Source organism: Phalangium opilio, unplaced genomic scaffold (genome assembly GCF_054372755.1).
Source record: "Phalangium opilio isolate 3A_F unplaced genomic scaffold, DU_Popi_V2 ptg000070l_1, whole genome shotgun sequence".
NCBI classification, from domain to species: Eukaryota; Metazoa; Arthropoda; class Arachnida; order Opiliones; family Phalangiidae; genus Phalangium; species Phalangium opilio.
This window is the reverse complement of record NW_028324182.1, coordinates 13,807,957-13,834,496: the sequence shown is the minus strand read 5'-3', so window position 1 is coordinate 13,834,496 and position 26,540 is coordinate 13,807,957. Positions and strand designations below refer to the sequence as shown.

General features: G+C 36.4%; 2 protein-coding genes across 2 annotated transcripts; one reads left to right on the top strand and one right to left on the bottom strand.

Moving 5' to 3' along the window:
* Positions 1-268: 268 nt before the first annotated feature.
* LOC149661822 (GTP-binding protein Di-Ras2) lies at positions 269-26,540 on the bottom strand. The gene is made up of 3 exons (XM_089843326.1): positions 26,005-26,540; positions 3,120-3,651; positions 269-3,036 (listed from the first exon to the last, which is right to left on the bottom strand). Exons 2-3 carry the CDS (start codon positions 3,450-3,452, stop codon positions 2,572-2,574), a joined length of 798 nt encoding a protein of 265 aa, XP_089699452.1. The 5' UTR covers positions 3,453-3,651; positions 26,005-26,540; the 3' UTR covers positions 269-2,571.
* On the top strand, positions 9,510-14,900 carry LOC149661823 (uncharacterized). Its single transcript, XM_089843819.1, has one exon. The coding sequence runs from the start codon at positions 9,510-9,512 to the stop codon at positions 14,898-14,900; it is 5,391 nt and encodes a 1,796-aa protein (XP_089699945.1).

Below are 26,540 nucleotides of genomic sequence, written 5' to 3'. Positions count from 1 at the left end.
CCCGTATTTTTTTAATAAAAAAATAATCAAAACACTAATAATTAATTTAATCCTTTTATTTTTCTCAAACCCTTTTTTGTTTGTTAATTTTTTTGTTTTCGAAACGTATATATTTTCCAAAGCTTTTAATCCAGTTTTACTATGGAATATACGTTTGTCTACATGGTAATAATTACAACTTAAAAAAAAAACTCTGAAAAATGCGACAATTTTCAATATTATTTTATTTTTTATTATTTATTTATTTATTTTTTTTTTTACGTTTTCTTTTAATGATATCACGAAATATACATACATGTATATACCGACACCCATTCTGTTCAAGAACTTGATATATTTATGGAAAACTTTCTCTCTCTCTCTCACTCTCTTGGGATTGTTAATTGGTAGGTTTAGTTAATTAGTTAATATTTTGGAACGCTAGAGATGGTGGTGGTGGTGGTCCGGGAAGGTGTAGATATATTTTTTTATGTTAGTTCCGCATTCTCTTATTATATTATATTTATTTATTTTTGTTTTGGTTGAACGCTCACTTTGATATGTTAAGTCTCTTGGTCCTGGGTCTTCGATATTTTTTTTTTTTTTGGTTTTTGCGATGTTTATGTTTTTAACCGTAGATTAACGTTGTTCACTTTTCGTTTTTGCGAATAAGTTTCATTCGAGGTAATCCAGGACGAGCCCCTACACTGTCCTGAAGGAACTCGGTAAACGTAAAACAATCTTACCTTAACTAATCTACACGTATTATTCCATTTTAGGCCTATTAATTTATTTTTTTTTTGAAGCCAAGGCCTAAGTTTTTTTGGCGTAATATTCACGCTTAATTAAAATTTCGTAGAGTTTCTTTTTCTCGTGATAAATTTTTTTAATCAATTTTTATTATCAAGAATAACCATTCTCCGATGAGGAATAATTTTTTTTTCTTAAATTGTGAAATAGATATTCATTTTATTATTTTTTAACTGGGGTTATTTCAAAGGCTTAGTTATTTTTTCTTATATTGTCCCAATCGATATGAAATTTCAATAAAATTTAACTATAGAAAACTAAGATTTAATATTTTAAGGCAATATTTTTTCTGTTTTCTTTATTTTTTTTGGCAAATATATTTTTTTTGGTAGCCAGAGATATGAATTAGTTAGAAATTTGTTATTTAATTTTTTTCAAGCTAATGGCCGTCTATGTAAATCGGATAGTTTAATATAGTTAGGATTTTGGTTAGGGAAGTTAGGTTAGTGATTTTCAAAACTGTTAATTTAATATTCGAAAGGGAATTTTTTTTATTTATTTTTATTTTTAATTTAAATTTGTTTGTGTTAGTTCCGTATACCTCTCTATCTGTTATCGTTGTTTAAGTGTTTTTAAAGTGAATATGAAACTGATATTTAAAACTGTACTTCACCACCCTCTATTATTTATAGATAGAGTTGTAGTTCTAATCAATATTAATTTCACTTTCCCTTTATTTAATTTATTAATTTGTTTAAATATTTTTCCAAAAAGGTTTTAATGTAATTTGTTCCCCATATCACGGTTAACTACGTTAAATATCAGTTATTATAACACAGGGATTGGTTCGAACTCTATCGTTCACGTATCTTTTGACCTTCACGTTGCTCTCGCGTGTTTCTATTACAACAAATATATTCATGCACTAATTGTTTTTATATTTATTAAATATAACATAAACTGGACCTCATAACCAGCTTAAACCGCGTGGCACTGCGTACGTTATAAACTAAATTTTTTATTTGTTTATTCTACTAAAATCTACGTTTAACTTTTGGAAGGCCCTTTAGTCTAAAACCCAATATAGTATTTACAAATAGGCCTTACACCTTTTATATCGATGAAAAGAATCGATTTTCCCAACGATATCTTAAATCTTAATTTTTTCTATCAAAAAAATTCACTGCTTGGGACGAAATTAGAAATATTTTGGACGATATTTTACAGTTAATATATATATATACTTAATGTCTATAAATTATTCCACGTATATTTTTAATTAATATATACTCGAGTGGAACACGATAAATTAAAAATAATCGAAATGATTTTAAATTAATTACAGTCTTATTTAAATGGCGCTCCATAAATTTGGTCCCTAATAATGGAACTTAAAAAAGTTATCGTAACACAAAACTCGCACACTTCACGTATACTTCATTGAATTTTTCATCACGTTTTATAAATATTTTAACTTCGTTATAAGCTCGATTCGGTTAATGTTTTAAATTATAATTATATATATTTTTTTTGAAGCTTTTTTTTACCTGGCACTTTCATTTTAATTTATTTTTTACCATATCCCGAATTTTGGATACGAAAAACAGGCGATGAGTTTTTAGCGTATTATTTAGCTAAATAGTATTTTATTTTGTTCGCAATTGTGCTTTTAAATAATGTTTTAAATAGTTTTAAATATCAAAAGAAAATACGCGAGTGAAGCTTTTGAAACGATTTGTACGTCGTTAATTTTAATTAATTTTTTGTTTTGTTTTAATTTGGCTGAATTATTTTTTTTTTGGGTGGTTTTGATAAATTTACTCGGTGTAATTTGTAATTTTTTCACGAAATGCAACACTCGTCTGAACCGGCACCGCTACCGGCCGGAGCTTCTTTCAGCTTGGCAGTTTTCTTGCTGGTCCTTCGAATCAAACTCCTGGACCTTGGCTTGAATTTATGAGCGGGTACGGCGGACGCCGTTCCTCCCCCGTTTTCGGCTTCCTGGGATGGTGGGTGCAGTTCGCGTTGGGGACTCAAGTGTTGCGCCGAAGAGGTCTTGGAGGAAACGTGAGCGCTGGACCTCCTCCTCAAACCCGACGGTTCCGTCGGTAAAGGAATTTTGGCCAGGTGCAAAAAATTGCGGAAAATATCCTTGATGTTGACGTTATCTTTCGCCGAACATTCCGAGACTTTGGCTCGTAGACGTGGCAAATCGCAAAAGACCCATTCCGCCACGTCTTCCTTATTCACTTGTCGTTTGTCCAACGGTACGTCGCATTTATTCCCGACCACCATCATAGGGATTTCCTTAGAAAAGAAAAAACGAAAATTGCAACTCGAGTACTCGACAATCGTGGAAAACCTTTTAACAAGCTAGGTTATTCAATTACCTGAAAGTCCGGCTTCTGCTCTCGTATCTCTTCGAAGCAATTCTTGACCGATTGAAAGGAAGCCTCGCAATCGACGCTATAGACTAGCAGAAAGGCGTGAGCGTTGGCGATGGACAACCTCCTCATCGCTGGAAATTGGAAATCACCCGCCGTGTCCAGTATGTCCACTTTTAGGGTCATGGTTCCGAGGTCGTATTCGCGACAATACAAATCTTCAACCGTTGGTCGGTGCTTGTCGCAATAAGTATTGAAGAGAAATCTTTTGATAATGGAACTCTTGCCTACTTCGGCTCCTCCTAAGGTCACCAATCGGATTCTGTGTTCTTCACCCATGTTAGGCTGTGTTTTTTTTTTGTTCTCCTTTTTTATCACTGCGAGTCTGTCTCCTGGATCATTCTTTATAGTTTATCCCGAAATCTGTGAGCCACCAATCTCTAAATCCTCCGTTCTTAAGTTCTTTATGAAAGAAGGGGTTGACAACCTTTCAAAGCTCCTGCGAACGCTTTATCTCGTTAAACTTCTGGATCCGAGTCTAGAAAGAAAAATTCAAAAATTTTCGGAACACTTTTTAATATCAAGGAGTTTTATTCTTACACGCGTCGGTAACCCATTATTTTATCCCTTATTTTGCAGAAGTGAATTAACCCCGAAACCCTATGAAGCTATCAGTCTTTAGGACCATAAAATTACGCAATACCGTTGCCGTGATTAGGTAGAACGTTTGACTACTTCTTCAGAACATACTTCGGTCTTTAGTAAGTTTGGTTGGCCCTGTTTAATGCGGCATGGAGGAATAGAGCCCGAGCTTAAAAGGATCGACTTTTCTAGGGGATTTAAACCAAGAGTACTATATTTCGAACCGATATAAATTGTCTTCAAAACCGAACCTGGGGCGAATTTTTATCTAATGGTATTTTATACTGGAACTAAAGTAGTTCTTGAAAAACTGTAAGAGCGATCTTTTTATAGAGTTCGTGCGAGAGAATGGCTTTATCAAAACTCCAGGGATGTCGAGGTTTAGAAGGACCGCGAGGGTACCATATAGAGGAGTAAACAAAAGAGAGAAATTCCGGGTTTTCTAGGGTAAATCGACCTCGTTTCGACTTTATAAATAAATCCCCTGGTTTTTAAACGACACCGAAGTAGAACACGACGTACCTTTGAACTAGTCCTCCCTTCAGACTTGATGGGGGTTTTAGAATATCAAGCCTTATCACACCCTCTTATAAAATACACGGTAATTTTCTAACCTGGGAAAAAAAGGAGTATGGCGTTTTGATAAGCCGCTTTTAATGATGTTCGTATATTTTTTTGTGAGCTGGAAAGTGAGGAGAGACGAAATGAAAGGGAAATATTTTTATGACACTGTCGAGGTTGTTTTTTTTATCTTGGTTTGTATCAAAAGATAACTTTTGCGGTACGTGCGTGTTTCGTACGGAGTTTGCATCGTTTTTATATTATTAAGTTCACTTTCCATGTCAAAGAATTAGTTGAGTAATACAGCGTGGTAGAGATCCGAATAACATTTAAAGGAATAAAGTCTTTGGGAAGAAATTGGTATTATAAAATGTGTAGCTAGCTACTAGACTGAGGTTCAAATTTGAATTATTGTTAATTTTGTATTATTTACTCATTTTCATTTTATATGATAATTCTTGAAATAATAGGGTCGTGCTTATTTCTAATTCTACCCCCTGTTTCATAATATATCTATACTTTATATCTATTTCTTAAAATATATGGTTTTATAATAATCAAATCATTCAAGATGATATGTGCAGATTTTACTCTAAGATTGGCATATGTTAACGACATATAAAGGCTTAGATGAACTATGTAAGTTAGACGTAACGCGTGTGCGCCTCAAATTCCCATTGAGAACCGAATCGTTCTGTTCCGCATTGCCATGCAATCCCCTTCGCTCCAGGGTGTTCGAATATTTTGATTAATTGGACCGCGGTACATTCTCTCATCTCATAGACTTCCCCCTCCCACTGTTTCTCAGATATCGCGGATTTTAATATCATCCCCAGAAACCCCTCACTTCCGATTCTGAAACTCCTATTTGGTATTATTCAATTCCTATTCTCTTTATTCCTAATATAGTTTCCGAATGATTTATGACCCTTTCGCTTCGTTTGTATAATTCGGGTTTCTGGTATGCAAAATTCGATTAGGTAGTATCGTTTTAGTACCGACGGAAAACATCATTATAATATTAAAGTTTATTTTGTTTTTACTTCATCCACAAAATCTAATCACGAGATATAAACATTAGGGTTTCCTATTTGACAGCTACAGATTTTCTCTGTCTCGGCCTTCGTAATGTACAAAACGTGCTCGCAGTTGAGCCTGGTAGGCAAATGAAATATATAAATTCAGTGGCTATAGAGGGGTCTGTTTTAGAGGTAGAGGAGCAAATGGAAAACTCTATTAATAAATTCAAACCGTTAGTTCTTCCTATATTTAAGATTCTGTAAATATTATAACACAACCCAATAATAAGCTTAGAGGAATAGGTTAAAATTATTTAATTCCGTTTGATCTTCATTAAAAAAATGCGATTTGACATTTATCACAACTTTATTAGGAATTTAGAGTGCTAAACATACGTTTTTCTTAAGCTCTCTAATGTTTTAAAATGGGAACTCCCTTAAGTGTTCTAGCTAGCGTGGCTTTAATTAATTGTGCAAATATATAAATGGAGAAGGATCGTACGTGATTTCTTCCTATTTACTCGGACAATTTTAGGCTTAGAAGAAATTCTGTTTAATCTTTTAGCTATAGAGGAAACAGAATTAGTCGGACGAGTTTGGAGTCACGTTTCGCGCTTAAAATGAAAAGAGAATATTTTTAGGCGGGACCTAAATGCGCGGTTAAGGCTCGACGATAAGGCTTAGACGAGGAATAAAACCTCGGTTTGTGTCCCTTACGTGATTGCGTCGACGCTAGCTTCTTCCCCTTTAGTTGATTTAAATGAGGGTTGCGACATCATTATGAAGGATCCATTAAAGGGATAGATTCTATAACCTCCCTCTTTCCAGTCAACCCGAGCTTTTAATGTCCAGGAAAAGGAAAGGAAATCAAATGAGGACGAAGACAACCGGATATTTTCACAAATATTTAAAAAGGGTTTTCTGTATTCAAGGGGTGCAGTAATGTATTATTCAAAGAAAGTTCTCTATTCTGTTTCTTATAGAATATTTGCTATTATAATCCGCCTTGTTAGTCTGTTTATAGGCAAACTTTATTTTCTTATAATTTTTGTTCGAATATGAATTTAAATAAGGGTTCTTCTTCTTAGACTCGACTATATGAAATTGATTCAAAATGATCTTGTGTGGGTTATACTTAAATCAGAAGAAATAAAAAATAATAACTCTCTTTCATCCTCTATATTTAATAATCCGCTTAAGTAAATTTAAATTTTAATGGCATTATATACGAATTCAAGTCGTGTAATGATCTTATTAAGATCTCGAAAAAAAGGAAGAGGAATTTGGATGGTAACAAGGTTTTCTTAGTAATTTTGCAAAGATTAAAATACTTTTCAGGAAGCAAGAAGAAATTTCCCTGTTTTAACGAATCCAAAATTTGCAAAAGTTTCTAACATCGTTATTTTATTCCTTAATTAGGGGCTTATTTCCGCCCCCGCCACCCGAAAGTTCATGCAGGTACGCGAATAGTTGGGGGCGTATTTTAGAAAGAATACAAATTGCATCTCATGCGTCATAAACGAGATATGACCCTGCGCACATTTTCCACTTTCTTAAAAATCAATGCAACGTTTTTACCCTAGCAAAATAACTCCGTGTTTATTTTATACCATGAATATTGAATAGTATTAAGCGTACAACGCAATTGCAGTTAAAATTCATGAGAAAATATAAAATACTCGTGGGATGGATTCATGGTTTAAGGTTTACTTCCGCTAGTAAGTTCTTCTTTCCTTATTTCTGATTCTACTTCCTTCTTCCCCCACTTCCCCTCTTTTTTCTCTTTTCTCTCTTCATCATCATCCATCCTTTTTTCCCTCGGCGCCTCCAGCTACCTGCAGCTTTGCGCCCTGTTTCCTGTCTTTCCTAGCTTTCCTAAACCTACAATGCATTTTTACTTCTATTCTTTTCCTCTAATAAGGATGACTCCGAGAGGCCAAGGCCTAGCGAAACTTTAGGTATCCTTCCCAAGAATTTCTAGAACTCTACATCGCAAAAATCAGGTTGAAATTTGCTATAGTTCCTCCCCTATACTGGATGGAGGGAGATAAAAACTGACTGTTCAAATAGAATCTCTTTCTTTTTCAAGATATCTCAGTATTTTACATACTTTTCAAATTTTTGATATTGATTTATACCAGGATGTTATTTTTTATATCTATGTATGTATATTGGGAGCAAAGCAAGGTTGTTTTATTTTGCTTTATTCCTTTGAATTTGGGAATAATAAAAAATATATATTATAGGACAGAAGTTATACTATAGGTTAGATATTTTTTTCATGGAAATGTATTTCTTTTCATATGTATACGGTTGGGTTAGCTATTTGAGGTCAATCAGGTCGTTTTTCCTCTCCCTGGGAAGGAAAACCTTAAACTTTAGCGGCCTCAAATAGCCAAACCACTCTGTTTATCTATTGAAAATCAGGGCTTGGTGTTGCCTATAGTTTTGATACATATTTTTATGAATTTCAAATTGTATTTATATCCAGAAGTTGAGCTTTTATTTCACAATAAGGATATAGAGGCGTTGTTTTCTTTAAAACGAAGTCCTTTATTTTCATAAATGTATATATGTTTATGTTTCTGAAATTCAATCACACACCCTGCATTATTATTTTTGTTTACACAGCATACTAAATAAGTCCTTTGTATCGAGTTATTTATATATTAACACTACAGGAATGCATTGAAAGGTACCCATACTACTATTTAATGAAAAACAAAAAATAATATTTCATAAATAAATGTAGAACTTTGTTTTTATTAAAGTATTATTTACAAGGCTGTATGTTGTAATGAACAAAGTACATTACATATCCCACGCTTTAATATTGCACGCGAGGAAGCAATTTCACTAACACTCCTCCTCATTTTTTTCTCCTATCTATTCTTGTATGTTTGGAAACATCCTCTTTTCATCTCGATCCAAAGGACACATAGAGATTTTTTTTTATATTATTACTTTACGAGAATATCTGTTTTTCATTGGACTCCGTCTCTTTTTCTGTATGTATTTATATAACATGATGGGTTTTTTTCTCCTTCTTTGTTTGTTTACACTATATTTTATTCACTCCTGTTATAGAGATTTCTTGTTATACCACGTCCACGTTTATAGACACTGGATCTGTTTTATTTTTTCTTATTCTTTTATCATTTAGTAGATAAGAGATACAGCGATCATACTACTATTAAATAAAAGTTATAATAGGAATTTAAAGGTATTACCTCTGCCTATATCGAGGTTTTATGAGTTTCAAACACGCTATTCTCTCGTGAAATGATATACTTAAGAACAATAAGGGTTACCTACTTTCATTTATTGCGGTTTCTGTTTAGTAAGGTGTATTTATAGTTTTTGTGGCTGCGATTTATTTTTTCATTTTTAGATTGTGAAAACTTAATTGAAATTTTGTAAATTTATTGTCAAAAACCTTGTTAATTTTTTTATTTTGTACTTTAAATATTTTTTTTTGTTGTTTGAAAAAAAGTAAAATCCCCACCTTAAATTACCTATGAAAAAAAAATGTAAACCCCCCTTCCTTTTTCCTTTTTTTTTGTTGGTCTACATAGAAGCGGGGAGTTAGTATCTCACTGGAAATCTAGAATTTTCCGTGACGTACGGGGAAATGTAAGAGTACCCACTCCCTCTTCACAAAGAAAGAAAGTTTTCGCGCAAAAAAAAGAGTAAAATAGACCAAGGAAGGGTAGATCTCTTTTAAAACGGTTCGGGAAGGTCGCAAAAAATAAGAGGCCTTTTTAAATAATAAAATAAAATTGGAGATTCTCAAAACCAAAAATTGCGTTTAGTTTGATTATTAAAGCAAACCTCGGAACTTAGAGAAATAAGTTTAAATTAAAATAAGTAATAAATCGGACACCCTTAGGATTGATTTTTCAGTCGGTCAATTCAGAGGATAAAATCAAAGTTAAAAGTTAAACAAAAAAGATCGGAAATTTAAGACTCTCCCAAAAGCGGGTTTCGTCATGGTGCCGTAAACGACCGGGATCAGCGATAAATAGAAGAAACGAACGTGCAAACAAGCGGATTAATAAGTACAAACGGATTAATAACTTAAACTTTCGGTAAGAAAATTAAACAAAATCGGAACGTTGAAAATCAACTTAAAAAAAAAAAAAGTTATCGGAAACGGTTTTAACAAAAAAGAAAAATGGATGAACCAACTCGGGCAGCTGAACTAAAAAAGTTAAAAGCTTTAAGAACTCCGGTTCGTACAAATACTACAACAACAATTAGCGCATTGGATAAATTACTAAAAGCGGCGGAAATAAAAGTGGATGATGTGGAGGATCAACTGGAACTTTTGGCTCTAAAAGAGAGCAGCTTAGAAAATTTGGATATGAGAATTCTGGACGTAATGGACCCCAACGATCCGGAACTGGAGAAAGATTGCCTTTCTGTGGAAAAATATAAGCAGGACATCGCGCAGATTAGAACCAAGGCTAAACGGAAACTACGAGAAGCGGGCGTCTCGAGCGGAGGGTCAAGCGGACAATCAACGGCAAGCGAAGCGGCATCATTGAGCCAACTGGCGGCGAGCATACACCAGGCTTCGCAAGAGGCAAAACTACCTCCCTTGATTCTAGCGAAATACAATGGCGACGCTGCTGAATTCACTGGCTTCTGGAGCCAATTCGAATCGACAGTGGATTCAAAAACCAACTTATCAAAGGTACAAAAATTCACGTACTTAAAATCGTACTTAGAAGGACCCGCCCTCAGGGCTTTAGGAGGTATGAAGCCCTCTGATGAAAATTATAAAGAGGCGATTAGGATATTACATAATAAGTTTGGTAGAGAAGATTTAATTGTTAATGTTCACATGCAAAACCTTTTGAACCTTGAATCAGTTAAAAGCGCTAGTGATTTAGTAGGTTTAAGAAAACTATATGACGCGTGCGAAATGAATATCCGTAGTTTAAGATCTTTGGGTCACGATACCGCCGTAAACGGATCTTTTTTGTGTCCAAAAGTGATAGGGTGTATGCCAAAGGAAATAAGGTTAGAGTATACTAAATCTCTGGGGTCAAAACCAGCTATGGATGTAAATGCTGTAGTTGAATTTCTAAGAATCCAGGTGGAAAGTAGAGAAACCTGTGAATTATTAGGGCAAATGCATGGTCAAGGACCATCAAAATCGGAATTCGGGTCGCAAGACAAATTTAAACCAAGGCCTTCAAATAAATTTGAAAGTCACAAACCTAGACAACACTCGGCCAGTGTATTCGCTACTCAAATCGGACATAGAACCTTTTTTTGCATATTCTGTAGAGAAGAAGGTCACACTACCACTAACTGCACTAACTTTACGCTCGAAGAAAAAAAGAAAATGGTTTTGGAGAGTAACAGGTGTTACGTATGTCTCCAATACGGTCACTCAGCTAGAAAATGCACGTCGCGCTTTAATTCTTGTAAAATCTGTCAAAATAATCATAACGCTGCGGTCTGTGCAAAAAATGAGGTAAATAAACCTAAAATATCTAAAAATTCGGCAACCACGGTCGTGACGGTCCAAAAATTAGAACCCTCGGAAGAAAATTTAGAAATACGCGCGAATTCGGTCACGTGTGGAGTTGGAAAAACGGTGTTACTCCAAACGGCGCGCGCCTTAGCGAAACATCCAGCCAACGGCAGAGGAGAAATAGTACGCTGTTTGTTAGATTCGGGAAGCCAAGCCAGCTTCGTTCAGGAAGACTTATCAAAAAGGTTAAACCTGCCTGTAGTCGGAAAATGTCCTGTAACCATAAGTAACTTCGGAAATGAAACTCCTTCTACAATCGAAAGAAGATTAGTTAGAATCAGTCTTGAAAACACGGAAATCCCAAGCGAAATAATTGAAATCACAGCCGTGGAGGTTCCATTTATCTGTGAAACGGATCCCAGCTCAGATTGCGAAAAAATTAAACGCCATATGAAGAAAAAAGGGCTTCAACTAGCCGATAATTCAAGCTCGGGTACAAACATAGACTTTCTCATCGGAGGTGATTGTTATTGGGAATTCGCCACTGGACGCGCGGAACGAATCTCGAAGGCACTCGTAGCGGTGGAAACCACCCTAGGATGGGCGGTTCAAGGACCGGCAAAATTGACAAGTTTCACGGTTGGAAGCTACGCGGTCAACGTGTTAAAGATCGGGATAGACGAAAAAACTATCGCCCGAACTCTGGAATCTTTCTGGACTCTCGAAGGCATGGGAATTAACGAAGAAGCAAATGAACCCACGGAAAGTGAAACATTTGTCAAATTTCAAGACGAAATAAAAATAGAAGAAGGTCGCTACAGCGTGACCTTTCCTTGGAATCGGAAGAAAACAGAGCTAGCGGATAATTTAAGCATAGCCACAAAGAGGATGGACGGTCTCGTCCGGAAATTTCAGAAAGACCCAGAACTTTACAACGAATACAAAGCTGTGATTGAAGATCAATTAAACCAAGGGATCACAGAAAAGGTGGAAGAGGAAGTCTCCGCCCCAATCGGAACTTATTACGTCCCTCACCAGCCCGTCACGAAAAAAGACAGAACTACTACGAAATTAAGGGTAGTCCTGGATGCGTCATCAAAAGTACAAGGCGCCCTATCTCTTAACGACTGCATGACGTCCGGACCAAATCTGAATCCTGATTTGCTACAATTATTATTAAAATTTCGCTGGCACAAAGTAGCAGTCAGAGCTGATATCGAAAAAGCATTTCTCCAGGTGGCGTTGCAAACTAAAGAAAGAGACTCTGTGAGATTTCTCTGGACAAAAGAAAACGGAAGCGGGACAATCATCGAAAATGATTACCAGATCCTAAGGATGGCTCGCGTCCCCTTTGGAGTGACCGCCAGCCCTTTCCTGCTGGCAGCCACTATTAAAACCCACCTGGGAAAGTACCAAGAAGACCTACCGGAAATATTCGAAGCGTTGAACGAAGGTCTCTACATAGACGATCTAGTCAGCGGCGGAACTGACGTCGAAACGGCTCACGAATTGGCCATCAAAGCCACGAAAATCCTTAAAGATGGAAAAATGAATCTGCGAAAATGGCAGACAAATTCCTTGGAATTGAGAAAAATTTGGATGAAAGAAGCGGAACTACAAGAAAATGTAATCAAATATGACGGCAAAATTGAACCGGAAGAAGAAAAAATACTCGGGTTGATCTGGAACCCAACCACGGACATTTTATCGGTTGACTTATCAAAACTATGCTCGGCGCCAAAGACCATAGCGATTACAAAACGGTCTTTGTTAAGTATGGTCGCGCAGATTTTCGACCCCGTGGGCATCCTATCCCCCTTCGTAATACGCGCCAAAGTATTGTTCCAAATTCTTTGGGAGAAAAAATTAGCGTGGGACGAGAAGCTCCCCGAAGATGTAACGCCCCTTTTTGGAAAATGGCTCGAAGAATTGGAAGAGCTCAGAAATTTAACAATAGCTCGATGCTATTTTTCTAATATCGAAAACAAAATCGAAAAAATGGAATTACACTGCTTTACTGACGCCAGTCAAAGGGCCTATGCGGCAGTGGTTTATTTGCGTTGCGTCACGAAAAATAAAATAGTCACAACGTCCTTCGTTACTTCAAAAACGAGGGTAGCCCCACTGAAAGAAATAACAGTTCCCAAACTGGAACTTATGGCTTGTCTCCTCGGAGCAAGGCTGGTAAACAATGTAAAAACCACCTACAAAGGGGAAAATTTCGAGCTGAAATGTTGGACCGATTCAACGATTGCCTTAAGCTGGCTAAGAAGTCCCTCAAAAACATGGAGACCATTTGTTCAAAATAGAACCATGGAAATACAAAAACTCGTGGAGCCTCGAAATTGGTCATGGTGCCCCGGAAGTCAAAATCCGGCCGATATTCCTTCACGCGGAGCTACTGCGAAGGAGTTGATGGAAAAACAGGAGTGGTGGGAAGGCCCTCCATGGCTAAAAGAAGAGCAAACAAAATGGCCTAACAATAAAGAAGGGGAAACTGAGGAACATAATCTCGAAGAGATAGAAAAGGAAAGAAGAAAATTAGTCATGGTTATTGAAGTAAACAAACCGCTCGGTATTCAAAGTATAGTGGATCTTAATCGACACAACTCTATCAACAAAAGCTTTCGGATCGCAGCCTATGTCTATCGATTCATTTCGAATTTAAAACAAGAAAGAAAAATTACGGGACCCATATCGTCGGAAGAATTAACAAGGGTCGAAATTAAATTCATTCAAGACATTCAAAAGCAAGACTACGGATTGGAAATTACAGCCTTAAAAGAAAACAAAGCGATTTCTAAAACTTCAAAAATAGCCACGCTTGACCCTAAACTAAACGATCAAGGACTTCTTTGCCTCGGCGGACGACTAGAGGAAAGCTCATTTAGCTACGCTACGAAACATCCGATCATAATTAACCGGAACCAAAATTTAGCTAGATTGTTGATGATTCGTAGTCATGAAGAAGTCGCCCACGAGGGGATTCAAGCAACCGTCACTCAAGCTAGGGAGCGGTATTGGGTGATTGCGGGAAGACAGCTGGCCCGTAATGTCGTAAGACATTGTTTCAAATGCAAAAAATACCACGCAAAGCCATTGGACGCCCCTATGGGGTTATTACCCGGAAACCGAATCACGGAATCACCACCGTTTACCGTGATTGGCGTGGACTTCGGAGGACCTCTGATGGTCAAAGTCGGAAAGGACGTAGAAAAAAGTTACGTTTGCCTCTTCACGTGTTGCGTAACGCGGGCCGTCCATTTAGAACTTGTGCCCACCCAAAGCACCTACGAGTTTTTAATGGCTTTTCGACGCATGATATCTCGGCGAGGTATTCCAACCTCGGTCTACTCGGACAATGGAAAAAGTTTTAAATCGGCAAAAGATGATTTGAAAAAATTATTTGAAAACATTCAAAGCGATGAAGTGAGGCAATTTTTTTGCCACAAGAATATTGAATGGAGATTCATAGTGGAACACGCGCCCTGGTGGGGCGGACACTACGAACGTTTAATAAAATCTACCAAAGTGATTTTGCGAAAAATTCTCGGAAAAGCTCTTCTAACTTACGCGGAATTAGAGACAATTCTAACGGAATGCGAGGGAGTAATAAACTCGCGTCCCATCACGTATACGCTAAACAACGGAAACGAACCAGAGCCCTTGACCCCCGCGCACCTGTTAATCGGCAAACGCGTAACATGTCTCCCGCCCCTAAATCCAAAATTCTTGACCACTCCAAAAAATAAAAATGAATTCGTGAAACGTCTACGTTATAGAATAAATCTAATGGAGCGGTTATTCAAAAGATGGAGATTAGAATATTTGTTAGAACTCAGAACGGCACACCATATCAAGCTGGCAAAAACCTGTGCTAAAATAAAAGTAGGGGATGTAATGATAGTGCATGAGGACATTACCCCTAAACACATGTGGAAACTGGGCTTGGTTACAGAAATTATTGAAGGTAGGGATGGAAATGTTCGGGCCTGCATAGTTAAATTAGGTAACGGTAGTAAAATTAGACGGCCCGTTCAACTTTTGTACGCTTTAGAAGTAACTGACAATGATGTATAAAAAGAAAAGATTTTTGTGTTATTGTAATTGTTGTCTGTAGCATGACCATTTAAACATTTTTTTTGTAATACTTTCGTATTCCAACGCGGGAGTGTGAAAACTTAATTGAAATTTTGTAAATTTATTGTCAAAAACCTTGTTAATTTTTTTATTTTGTACTTTAAATATTTTTTTTTGTTGTTTGAAAAAAAGTAAAATCCCCACCTTAAATTACCTATGAAAAAAAAATGTAAACCCCCCTTCCTTTTTCCTTTTTTTTTGTTGGTCTACATAGAAGCGGGGAGTTAGTATCTCACTGGAAATCTAGAATTTTCCGTGACGTACGGGGAAATGTAAGAGTACCCACTCCCTCTTCACAAAGAAAGAAAGTTTTCGCGCAAAAAAAAGAGTAAAATAGACCAAGGAAGGGTAGATCTCTTTTAAAACGGTTCGGGAAGGTCGCAAAAAATAAGAGGCCTTTTTAAATAATAAAATAAAATTGGAGATTCTCAAAACCAAAAATTGCGTTTAGTTTGATTATTAAAGCAAACCTCGGAACTTAGAGAAATAAGTTTAAATTAAAATAAGTAATAAATCGGACACCCTTAGGATTGATTTTTCAGTCGGTCAATTCAGAGGATAAAATCAAAGTTAAAAGTTAAACAAAAAAGATCGGAAATTTAAGACTCTCCCAAAAGCGGGTTTCGTCATAGATAAGCTTGGATTTTTTTCTCTCAATTATTGTATTTCCAAAAGCAAATAGAAATAATGGAGAGTAAGACAGTGAGTAAAGTGTAGTAAGCAACTTTAAATTTATTGTTTCCCTTGGGATACAAGGGGAAAATCGTGTATTACCAAGAGTTTGTACAACAAAATCTATGACAATCTCCAAAAACGGAAAAATCTCCCAAAACACAGAATGCCTCAAAAACCGAACCATTTTGCCTATACATTGTTTCCACTAAAGGAATTTTTTTTCGATCCCCCAGTGTTACAAGGCTAGTACAGTTTGAATCAGTACTTGACCACCTACTTGAATCGGGGCCCGACAACACTGCACTGAAGTTTTAAGCTGAGAGATACAGGGGAAGGAATTTTCTCTAGCCCCTTTAATGAAAACTATCTATACAGGGTATATAATAGTTGTGGTGGTTCTGAACTTGGGATTGGACAAAAGAACGAACTAGTCCGTCGATTCGGATTCAATCCTCCGTAAAAAGCTCAATATCCCTTCTTCTTTCTTCGGACGGAAATGAAATAGAGCCTTGTGCGGGAGGATATTTATACCCCCAAAAACTAATCTAAAACTCGGACCGCGTTTAGGTGGCGTATGTCACGAAAGGAGATCCACCCTTAAGCCTTGCCTAGCCTATATCTATATAGACAAGTTTTACAAGAAAAAATTACGTTATCACAATGCGTAGGGTATATATGTTCAGTTGAAAACAAAATCCAAACAAAATAATTTATTATTTAAAAACTCTTTACTATGTTTAGGAGAAAAATATGATTTAAATTTTCTATAATCATTTTTATTTACGTTCTCTTTTTCTTTGATTGTCTTGTCTGTCTTTCGTTATTTAACTATACATTACACAATCTTTACTTTTCAAATCGTGATCCAAGCTGCATGGGATCCGCACCTTTCTTTTGATTATTTTGTTGATTAATATCAGCTAGATATAAAATAATCCCCTTACAATATTGAAAATTCGCGTTCATATATATATATACACACTCAACCTCTATAAATCTTGGCGTTATAGACCTAATCAATTCTCAGGATCCCATAAACAAAACCCTCTGCGCAAATCCTTAGCTCTCCTTATCAAAATTACCGGCCCAGATACTCTGTAATAAACGATCTCAGTTATTTGGGATATTTCAGCGTAGCACTCCCTAACAGCGTCTCGAATTTCCAATTTCTCTTCTAACCCATATACTCAATATTACTGTTCACCATCTAAGGCCCTCTTCAACGAAACTGCTGAACAAACAAGATCTAGAAGAGATAGGACTGATATATTTAAAAGGTATGAAGAGCGCTTTGGGGTGACACTTTGACAAGTCTAATACTGTTTCTCCATGCAGCATCGTCCATAAGGAAGCTGAGTATAACCTTCTTCTCCGAGATGGATTCCGTATAAGAAGAATTTCTTGGAACGCGCTAGCAATTATCGTCTTTTCTCTCTCTCTCTCTCGCGGGTTGGGAAGCTTTTAAAGTACCGTCTCACTTAAGGGATTCAGTTTGGGTCAGTTCCTGGAACTGCGTCATACCTTAGGGCCATTCCTTCAGGTTTGTAATCCATTGAACGCTGGAATTGAGTTATTAGAGGGTATTGTCAAAGAATCAGAACACCGTTACTATGTTACAGCCCTTTAAAGCATGCAGCATCAGGACTGAAGGAGTTAAATTTTCCATAGGAAAATTCGTAAGCTATTTTAAAGGGCCCTTTAAGACCTTGCTTGTTGGGACTCAAATCCGCGCGTAAATCCTTTGTCAAAATTTGCATTTAAATTCCTTAATCCCCACCAGCAAATTGCACATAATCCCCATTACTAAAATGACAAACGTTTGACTTATTGGTCCGGACCAATCAGAATTGAAGTATGAAAAGCATCAATTAAAATTAGCGACCGTGTAGTTTTCCGCCATTTTTAATATATTATTTCTTAAACAACTTACACCCTTCGCCTTAGGCCTTGGGTATTGGGTCTGTCTATCAGATTGACTTCTCTCATTCGGTTATTTGACCAAACTGGGCCGAGGCTTAAGTAATTCCTTCTCGGAATTTCATATCCCTTTTCAATACAATATGTAATACCCTTGTTTTCGATGTTTTCCTATATATAAGTGTAGGAAGGCGGGACTTGACTTCCCTTTGTAATAACAGAGATCCGCGCCACGCTGATTTATCTAGAATTTCCGAAGCATTTCGTCTCGAAGTACATTTGCATCTCCGTCTCCATCGCATATAAACACTCGAAACGTGATTAATTACGTATATTGGAAATTCCTATCCTACTCTTTGTATGAAGAGCTAGCAGCGTCTAATGAAATTGTTATCAAACGTAAAAGATATATATATGTTCCGAATTGAATGTCCGGAGATGTGTAATTATTCTTGTGGTATTATGCCATACAAAATAGATAAATTATTATGAAATGACATCTTAATTATTTTTATTTAGGGCGTAATTTCCCAGACTCTGCAATTATAGTACATAAACTCGGAGCTAGGCTTAGCTACATAACTGTTGTTTACGGTTTCCAGCTGAACAGATTCGAAACTGTTTCTTATGTTTCACTCGTGATGTTAATCGAGCGTGTTTCTATTTTTAAAACATTCTGTTTCAACGCGTTTGCTTTTTTTCTATTCCGATTCTCGTGGGGTTTCTGTTTATTTCATTAGCCTTGGCTATAACCATGCAGCTAGGGGCCATTTTTGGGTAGTTCTCTTTTTAATAACGAGATACCACCATGGATACGCCAAGTCCACGCAGCCTGTGGCCTTTTATCGATGCTCTATTATTGATACGTGTTCTCGTTTCCCCGGAGTTCTCTCGTCTCTTCTCTTAATATCACTCTAGCCAACGTGATAACTGCCATACCACTTTCTCTAGCATCCAGTCTCAATTTCGGTGAAATCGTTAATATTTTTGCTGTTTCTTTGCGCTGGCGAATGAAAGGAAACTGATGGTGCATGGGTGTCAAGGAAACGTCTTTCCTTAATTCCATAGCTTTCAGGAAGATTTTCCTTATTTCCTAACTTAATTTACCGGATAATTACGTAAAAAGGAATGTATTTGCGAGAAGGGAATGGGAAGCTCTTGAGAGTTTTGATCCACAAGTTTGATAGCTATTGATTTTCACGGTTTCTCAGTGTGTTTCCGCCACGCTTTTAAAGTGAGATCACGGAAAATTTATAGCTTATTGGAAAAAATTGGGCCCAATTGAACACCGGTCGATCTAATAGCGAAAATAACGAACTTTTCTTCCCATTAATCGAAACGATAATCGTCACCTTGTCTTCTTTCATTTAATGGTTTCGAACTCCCCCTTTTTTTCTCCTTTTGGGGAAAACATAACTTTCTCGTTGTTCACCCAATTTTTATTGCGGAATCGATGAGATCTTCCACTTTACGCTTCAGTACATTATTAGAGAAGTATTTTCAGTGGGAGGAGTTAGTCCGTACCGCGAACTTAATCGATTTAAAGAGAAAAAAGACAGCGAAAGAAGTCTATATGAGAAGAGACGAGAGTTAAGAGGAAAAAGCCAATTCTACTCCCATATAAACCTTTACCCAAAAGTATATTTCATAGAAGTTTTCAACCTAAATTTTAGTGGTATTCAACGGAGGAATTTCGCGCTATTTCAGTTTAATACGCTTCTTTCTTTTCACTTCCCCTAACTTTTTCTTGATGTTTAAAGTTAAAAAAAAATCTGCTTTTAGACTTTCCCCAATTTCAGGATAGGGCCGAAATAGTCCAACATTTTCTTTCTTTAGTCTCTCTTTTCGTTCTTTGCAAAACGGGGTCTAGTAATAGGAAATCTTGGGGGGTATCCCCTTACAGGGACTCTTAAAATGGGCGGAAGAACTGGATTAATTTTACAAGGAGACGTTATGCTACCTTTCCTGTATAGCCTGGAAGCAGAGCAGAAAAAGGGCGAAACTTAATTTCATTTCGATTCATTATAAGTCTGTTCTAACGGCTTGTCGCGATTAGCCAGTAACCAATTTTTTTTCTTTCTTACTAACTACGCTTTTTAAATAAATTTATTGCCTGAGAGAAGGAATTAAGATGGGAGACGTTTGAAGAGCTAATTTCTTGCTTCGAAGAATCTATGGTTAAGGCTAAACCTTTCCTTTGTTACTAATAACAAAGGAAAGGTTTTTAATCTCTCTTTCTCCACTCGTTTAAAGGATCCATTACTTCAAAAATTCCTTCCTAGCATTTTTTTTCTTCTCTCTCTTTATTGGCTGCTATCATGTCAAAGAATTCCTGCCAGGCCTCAATGGGGTAGAATTGAGGAAACAATTAGTCAGCCCGAATTCCTCAGGGCCCAAGAATTTGAGGTGTTTGTCTTGTACGAATCGAAATAATTCTACTCCGTCTTTCTCTTAAGTATGGAAGTCTCATATTTGTGGATGAAATTTGACAGCTGTTTAAACAAACGGAAGATTTCTTTATTCTACAGTTTTCCCTCAAAATCATAAATTCTTAAATATAATTAATTTACGCCTATTCTTAGCCTTTACCCTGGACACCAGTGTAATGCGGGTGAAACATTTCTACAGGCGCTCATAAGAAATACGTGGTGGTTATTTCCCCTATAGTTCAGCTTTCCCCTTTGTTCCAATGAAAATTCTTTTGCATAAACTACGAAAATATTTTTTATTTTTTAAAATCTAGGTCAGAACTCAAAACTGTCTTTTTTAATACCTCAGTTTTTTGGAGACAGTCTTGAGTACATCGTTATTCTGGCTTTAGGTCAACGTTTTTTCCAATTTTATTTCGTTTTATAATGATCTCTCAAGACTCAATCGCGAATTCTTTATCCCCGGGTATTTTTTTGGGGTAAAAATCGTTTCAATTGAAGGCCCCTTAAACTACGTGACGTTGCGATTGAGGGCATCTTGAAAATGACAAATGCTTGTCATTTCTCAAAGGAATTGAATATTCTACAGGTTATACTTTAACACTTAACCCTTTTTATGTTCTTTCGTTTAAATTCCGTTCCATCTTTATTGAAAACCACCAAAGCGTCCTAAAAGATAAAGAAGATATTTTGTCCTCTTGCGAAATTGGATACCTCCCAGGCTCCCTGTCTGTAAACACGCTACAAGAACATTTTATCCTGTGTCACCGATTCCTTGGGTTTGGTGTCCATTTCACGCGTAGTTTACAATGGGTAGAAAACTAGCTGTATTCTTCAGAAATATATTAAAAGGCGCATTATCTGAAAGACTGGACTCTAGGGGTGACTGGGTTTCTTTTCTATTGTTCCCTAGAATCTGAGGGGTCGGACGGAGATCTTGTCGTCGCGAAAGTGTTGTATCCGACATCCGTAACTACATCTTCAGCTCCGCCAACACTCGCAGGCTGTAAATATCTTTCTTTTACCTAACCCTAACTCCAAGGCTTAACAGAGGGTATATCCACAGTCTTTTGTATCTATTCATACGCTTTAACAACTAAGAATAGCAGCGCTATTAGGGCAAGTAATCGAGAAACGCTTGCCCCTATTATATTTACTTGGCGCTAAGCCTTTCCTGAAGGGTTCTCTGGTAGCGTATAGCTTAAAGGAGTAATTATGCGGGAAATGGAGTAAACAACCTCCCACGAGTTAGGCCTAACATCGTTATTTTTATAGGATGCGCTTAGAGCGACATGTTTTTTCTTTTTAGAAACTTATTATAATTTTTTCCGTATTAGTTTGACCTCTTTATAATGGCGTTATCTTGATAGGTGCTTGAGACAGTATAGCTGTATTGTATCAGACCATTTTGTAGGTCAGCGCAACCTTCAAGTAAAATTATGGAAGCAGCCTAATATGAAATCGAAGCAATATAGGCGGGAAATATACGCTAGTGGTGGCGCCCTTATGGTCTATAGCAACGTCTGCATAGTGTGTTTAGGCGCGGGATAACTCAAGGCGCAGCTGGAAATTATTGCGTCTCCGGGACAGTTTTTTTCCCGCACCCAATATCACCCCATTACTACATCCCTGACTTCAGACTCCTGACTGGCTATTTCTTTTTTGTTCACGCCAAGCTAAGGGAAAGACGAAAAGAGAATTCTGGCGGCGAAGATGACCAAAGAGCAGGCAGGTTGAGGGCAGGCAACAGCTGCCGTTGCATGGGTTAGCGCACCCTATTGTCAGATAAAATTCTAGAGGTTTTTTTCTCCTGCCCAGTAAAAGTCGTCTTTTAGGTGATTACCTTCTTCTCTTAAGACAGTTGAGTGCAGTCTTACCCCAGACTAGTAATGTGAAATTACGCGAGTTACCAAGAACTTCACAATCATACCAAAGAGAATTAAGGATCTGAAGTTCTTATTAGGGAAACACTTTGCGAAATCAACATAAAATGTAATTATATACTTGAGAAGAAACTTGTAATCTCCGAGATTCCAGATAATAACTGCTAAGTTTATTCAACATTTGCTGTCACATTTGCGACATCATAACTAGTAATGGAAGTGTTACAACTACCGACACTCTCTTCTATTCCCAGCACTATTTTCTCTGGTTTCATAACACCTATGTGTAAGCATTCCTAAAACTCTCCAAGGGTGACTAAACATAGTTACCAGACTAGGAGGATCAATACCATTTACAGCTGGAGGGGAGGCTACTTGGTACTGCACTTTATGACCCAAATAGCCTGACCTCCTGTTGTAAATGGTATCAATCCTCCAAGTCTGAAAAATTTATATTTAAAAAATGATGGAAGAATTTGCAGACTTGTATAAATTGAAAGAAAATACTGTATCTTTTTCTGTTTCGTAAAACATACGGTGTACTTATCTGTACTCCTCAAAAACTAAATTTCAACATTCCCCCACCGCACCTGTCTTTAGTTTCTTTACGTACCTACGTCTAGTTTCAATGTAAAATGATAGAACGTAGTCTAAGAGAGATGAGAGGCTGCATCTAGCTTTACACTCACTGACTTTTCAACCTGATTCATTTCCGTAGATTATTTTCTCTCAAGTTTTTTATTTTTTAATCGTGCAAGGGGTCCCATACTCCCTCAACCGCCTATATTCCCCTATGGCTTTACTTTTATACGCGTTATTACACATTTTTCGCCTAGAGCGCTGAATCGATACGTTTTTTTGCACATAGTGGAAGTGAAGAGAGAAGGTGGCTAGTACATGGTCTTTCCTCTTTTTTTTTATTCGTATCCCCATTATACTTTGATGAGATGTTCTTGGCTAGCTTAAATATACTTTTTATGGGGTTTCGCTCGACCGTTTTTTTTTTCCACTGTACACATGTACATTTTTTTCCCTGAGGTTACCCGCAACAACGTTTGGTTGATTGTTATTTTTCTCTCCTACACTCAATGATTTCATTTTATTTATTTTTGCTTGGGTCAACCTTTCCACGAAATAAGGTTAATAACGTTTTCTACGTTTGTACAGACTACATACAGTCTTTACCATTTTAAAATTATTCTTCGTCAGGTTTTTGCGTGTTTATTTAGATTGAAATTGTGAATTTAATTTGAAAATCTACTCTCTTTTATATTTGTATTCCACTAACTTCGAGTTGTCAACGCAGGCAGGTAATAACGATCTTTTTTTGTATAGGTTTTATTCGTTGTTACTTGTCACATTTGTGTCGTCTCGGTTAGTCCAAAACGAATATCAATATAGTAAAGGTCGCCTGGTTTGTCCTGTCTACCGCATAATATTATTAACCCTTTCTTGACCTTTGTTAACGGTATAGCGTGTATAAATATTAACAAAGAAGATATAGGCCAGACATGAATGGTTGCCAATGACTTTTTTAATTGTATTTGCACAGAGCTGAGCTACTTCAGAGATACTAAGATGTAATATGGATAAGTCATAATGATATCTGTCTGTATACTTAATACGTCTTTCCGTTTTCCACGGAGTAATAATATGGGAGTGAGAATAATTTTTGCTTAAAAGTGCATTACATTGCAGGTGTATCTCCATAAATATTGCTCCATGGTAAAGGATTGATAATAGTAGTAGTGGATTCTGGAAAACGGTATGAAGTCTGTAACGTCACAATTATCACGATTAATATCTCATATATGACATCACGAAACGGCACGTAACGAAATGCGTGTTCACCTATTTTTGACGCATTATATACTGGTGGTTATGGAAATAATATGAAATAATATTTAATATACATGAAATCTCGAAAAACATACGCACGTAAACGGATGTTAACTATTATTTAGGGTTTTTTTTGGGTTATATACGCATTCGCTATGAAAACTATCGTAAAAATCTTCAATCCAAGGCTAGTAAACAATATTCCAGCTGCTTTCCTGGATGTGTATAACCATAACGCATCGTAAAATAAGTATAGGTGAATTTTTTTCTCAAATTATTATTTCTGAACGAGTGAGAATGTTTTTAATACATAGGTATAGTTTCAACTTTAACCTTTTCTAATTGTATTGTATTATCGACAAAGGATTACTCAAAGCTTTCTGGTTTCTTTTTTACTCGATGTTGATACAAGGAGTTTCGTACTGATTAAAAAGACAGGTGCCAATGGAAATGTTCAGGAAGGTGGGAAAGTATAGTGTGTTGTTTATATAACCTAAAGCGAGACCGTTCGATTCGACCAGAGTCGGATTACATAAACGCTTATCCATAGGCCCGGAAAAGCCTATATCTTATCTATCCTACAACCCTTTCCTTGTAAGCTCAAAGGACTTAAAAGTTGAAACCACAAGAACGGAGAAGCTTCTCATACTATTGTAGATATAAGGATTAAATAGCAACCCAGTTGTAGCGTGCAACCCTTGTCAGAATATAAATAGATAGCTGGGTTTGTTTTATACTTCAGAAAAGAAACAAGAAAAAAAGAATTATTAGAGTTTCAGCCTTTTCTATTTTGGTTTTCAACTCCTCCCTCGTACCTACGTAATTTGAAACTAATTGGAAAGTAAAACAGTGCATACAGCTCTAGTTCGTATTATGTTACGTTTTTTGTAGTCACTTTCCTCCGAATTTAATTTTTAAAGCGAAACTCTAGAAGAACAAAAGAAATAATACCAGATATTGCATTTCTTTTGAGTTCCAAAAATGTAATTGATTCGGAAAAAAGAAATTAATATTTGTTATTTTTTAATCATGTTTTCACGTCGCATATAACGTTCGTAGGGTTTTGAAGGTCAAATATAACGAAAACGTGTTCAAAACAAATGTATAGAGCAAAGAACACACGTGTATTAGTCAATATTCATGGGAAAATTATATAAATTCACGCATTTTAATGAGGTACAGTACTAAATTTATTTTTAAATTACAGGATTTTGTGATTCTTATTATTCTTATAATTTTTTTTGGAAGATTAACAACCCAAATTAAATTGCTTGTACCTTTTTTTCAATTATCCATTTCGATCTTTTTTAAATCGTTAATTTATTAAAAGAAGGGTATGCATGCACTTTCGTGCTCGAATATTTCAAAAAGAAAAATAGGTCAACTCGTATGTAATAATAGAAATTTTAGTAGTAGAGGAAAAAAAATAATCATTAGGTATATGATGTATTTGTAAAGAATGGAAACTAAATTAATCTCCAGAACTTTTGGAGGAATAAGGTAGAGCCCTATCATCTTTTTCGCAAGCACAACTCTAGAACCTGGACCTCGCCTTGTTCTTTTCTAGAGTTATGCCACAATCTTTTGTTAGCTCGAACGAAAAAGAAAAAGATTCCACGCCGTTTTCGTATATAGAAGGGGAGTTTTTGCTTCATTTTTTGTCGGTTTTGGAAATTAATAAGGGAGCGAAACGCTTTCACTTATTTCCAGTCCTATATACATATATAAATCCTCCATCCTCCATTGTAGTATTGATTAGTTATATACGTACAATCTTGAGCAAAAGAAAGGCGCGCAAAAATTGGATAGGGGGCTTGGTACGGTGGCAAACTTGTTTTTTTTCTTATGTAATGTTCATTGTTCATTCGAGAAATGAGGTGTATTGAAGGGAATTAGGGGTAGTGAGGTATTAGTACGTAATTACGTTAGACTTTTACACTATTCCTAAGAGAAAGGCGAACACGTTTGAATGCATGAGATAAAAAGAAAGGTTAATGAAGGAAGAAAAAGGGGGAAAAACATTACATAATAAGGGATCATTAATTTCTCATTTCTGGTTTGGTGTGGATTTTGATTAACTAGTGTTATGTGCGTAAAACACTCACGAGAATGTGTTAAAATCACAAGGAAATTAAGTAGAATATTGGGGTTTATTATAACACATATTTTAGAACTAATTTTCAAAATTAAATTACGTGTATTTAAGAATTAGTTTCGTTGTATTTAGTCCAACTTTTTCATATCAACTTTGAATAGCTTTTAACGCAATTTAAAATTATATAATTTATTTCAAAAACATACCTGGATTTATATTCCGCATCCATATATCCTGTTGATGGAAATTTCTTAACTAAATACCGTAAGGAAAGTCCATGGAATATTTTATGGTTGTTTAATTTGAGCGGGCCACTGCAGGTAAGCCCCGTTTTGAAGCAGAGATAAAAACTGTTCTCTCTCTTTATCTCTCTCTCCGGGGATGGGACGAGTGTATGTGGTGTTAGAAAGTGAGACGCGCGATTCCTCTGGATTTCGCGAGCAAACTGAATAGGAGCGAAACTGTACCGGGCAATCCTTAAAGTCTCTTCTAGCCCTGACTCTCGTGCGCCACCAACTAAAAGAGGATGTTATAGCTAGCTTGGGTTTAAATGGAATCGACGGAGACTATGGTGGTGGCGCTTCAATCGTGTAAAAATCTATGTCTAGTACACAAATATTACCAGCAGCTTGTACTAGATGACACACCTGAGAGATTTAGACCGATAACTACACAGCGTTTTTGTAGAAAAACATCAACATCATGCAGGGGCTCAATATTATTAAAAATATTTTGGTAACCA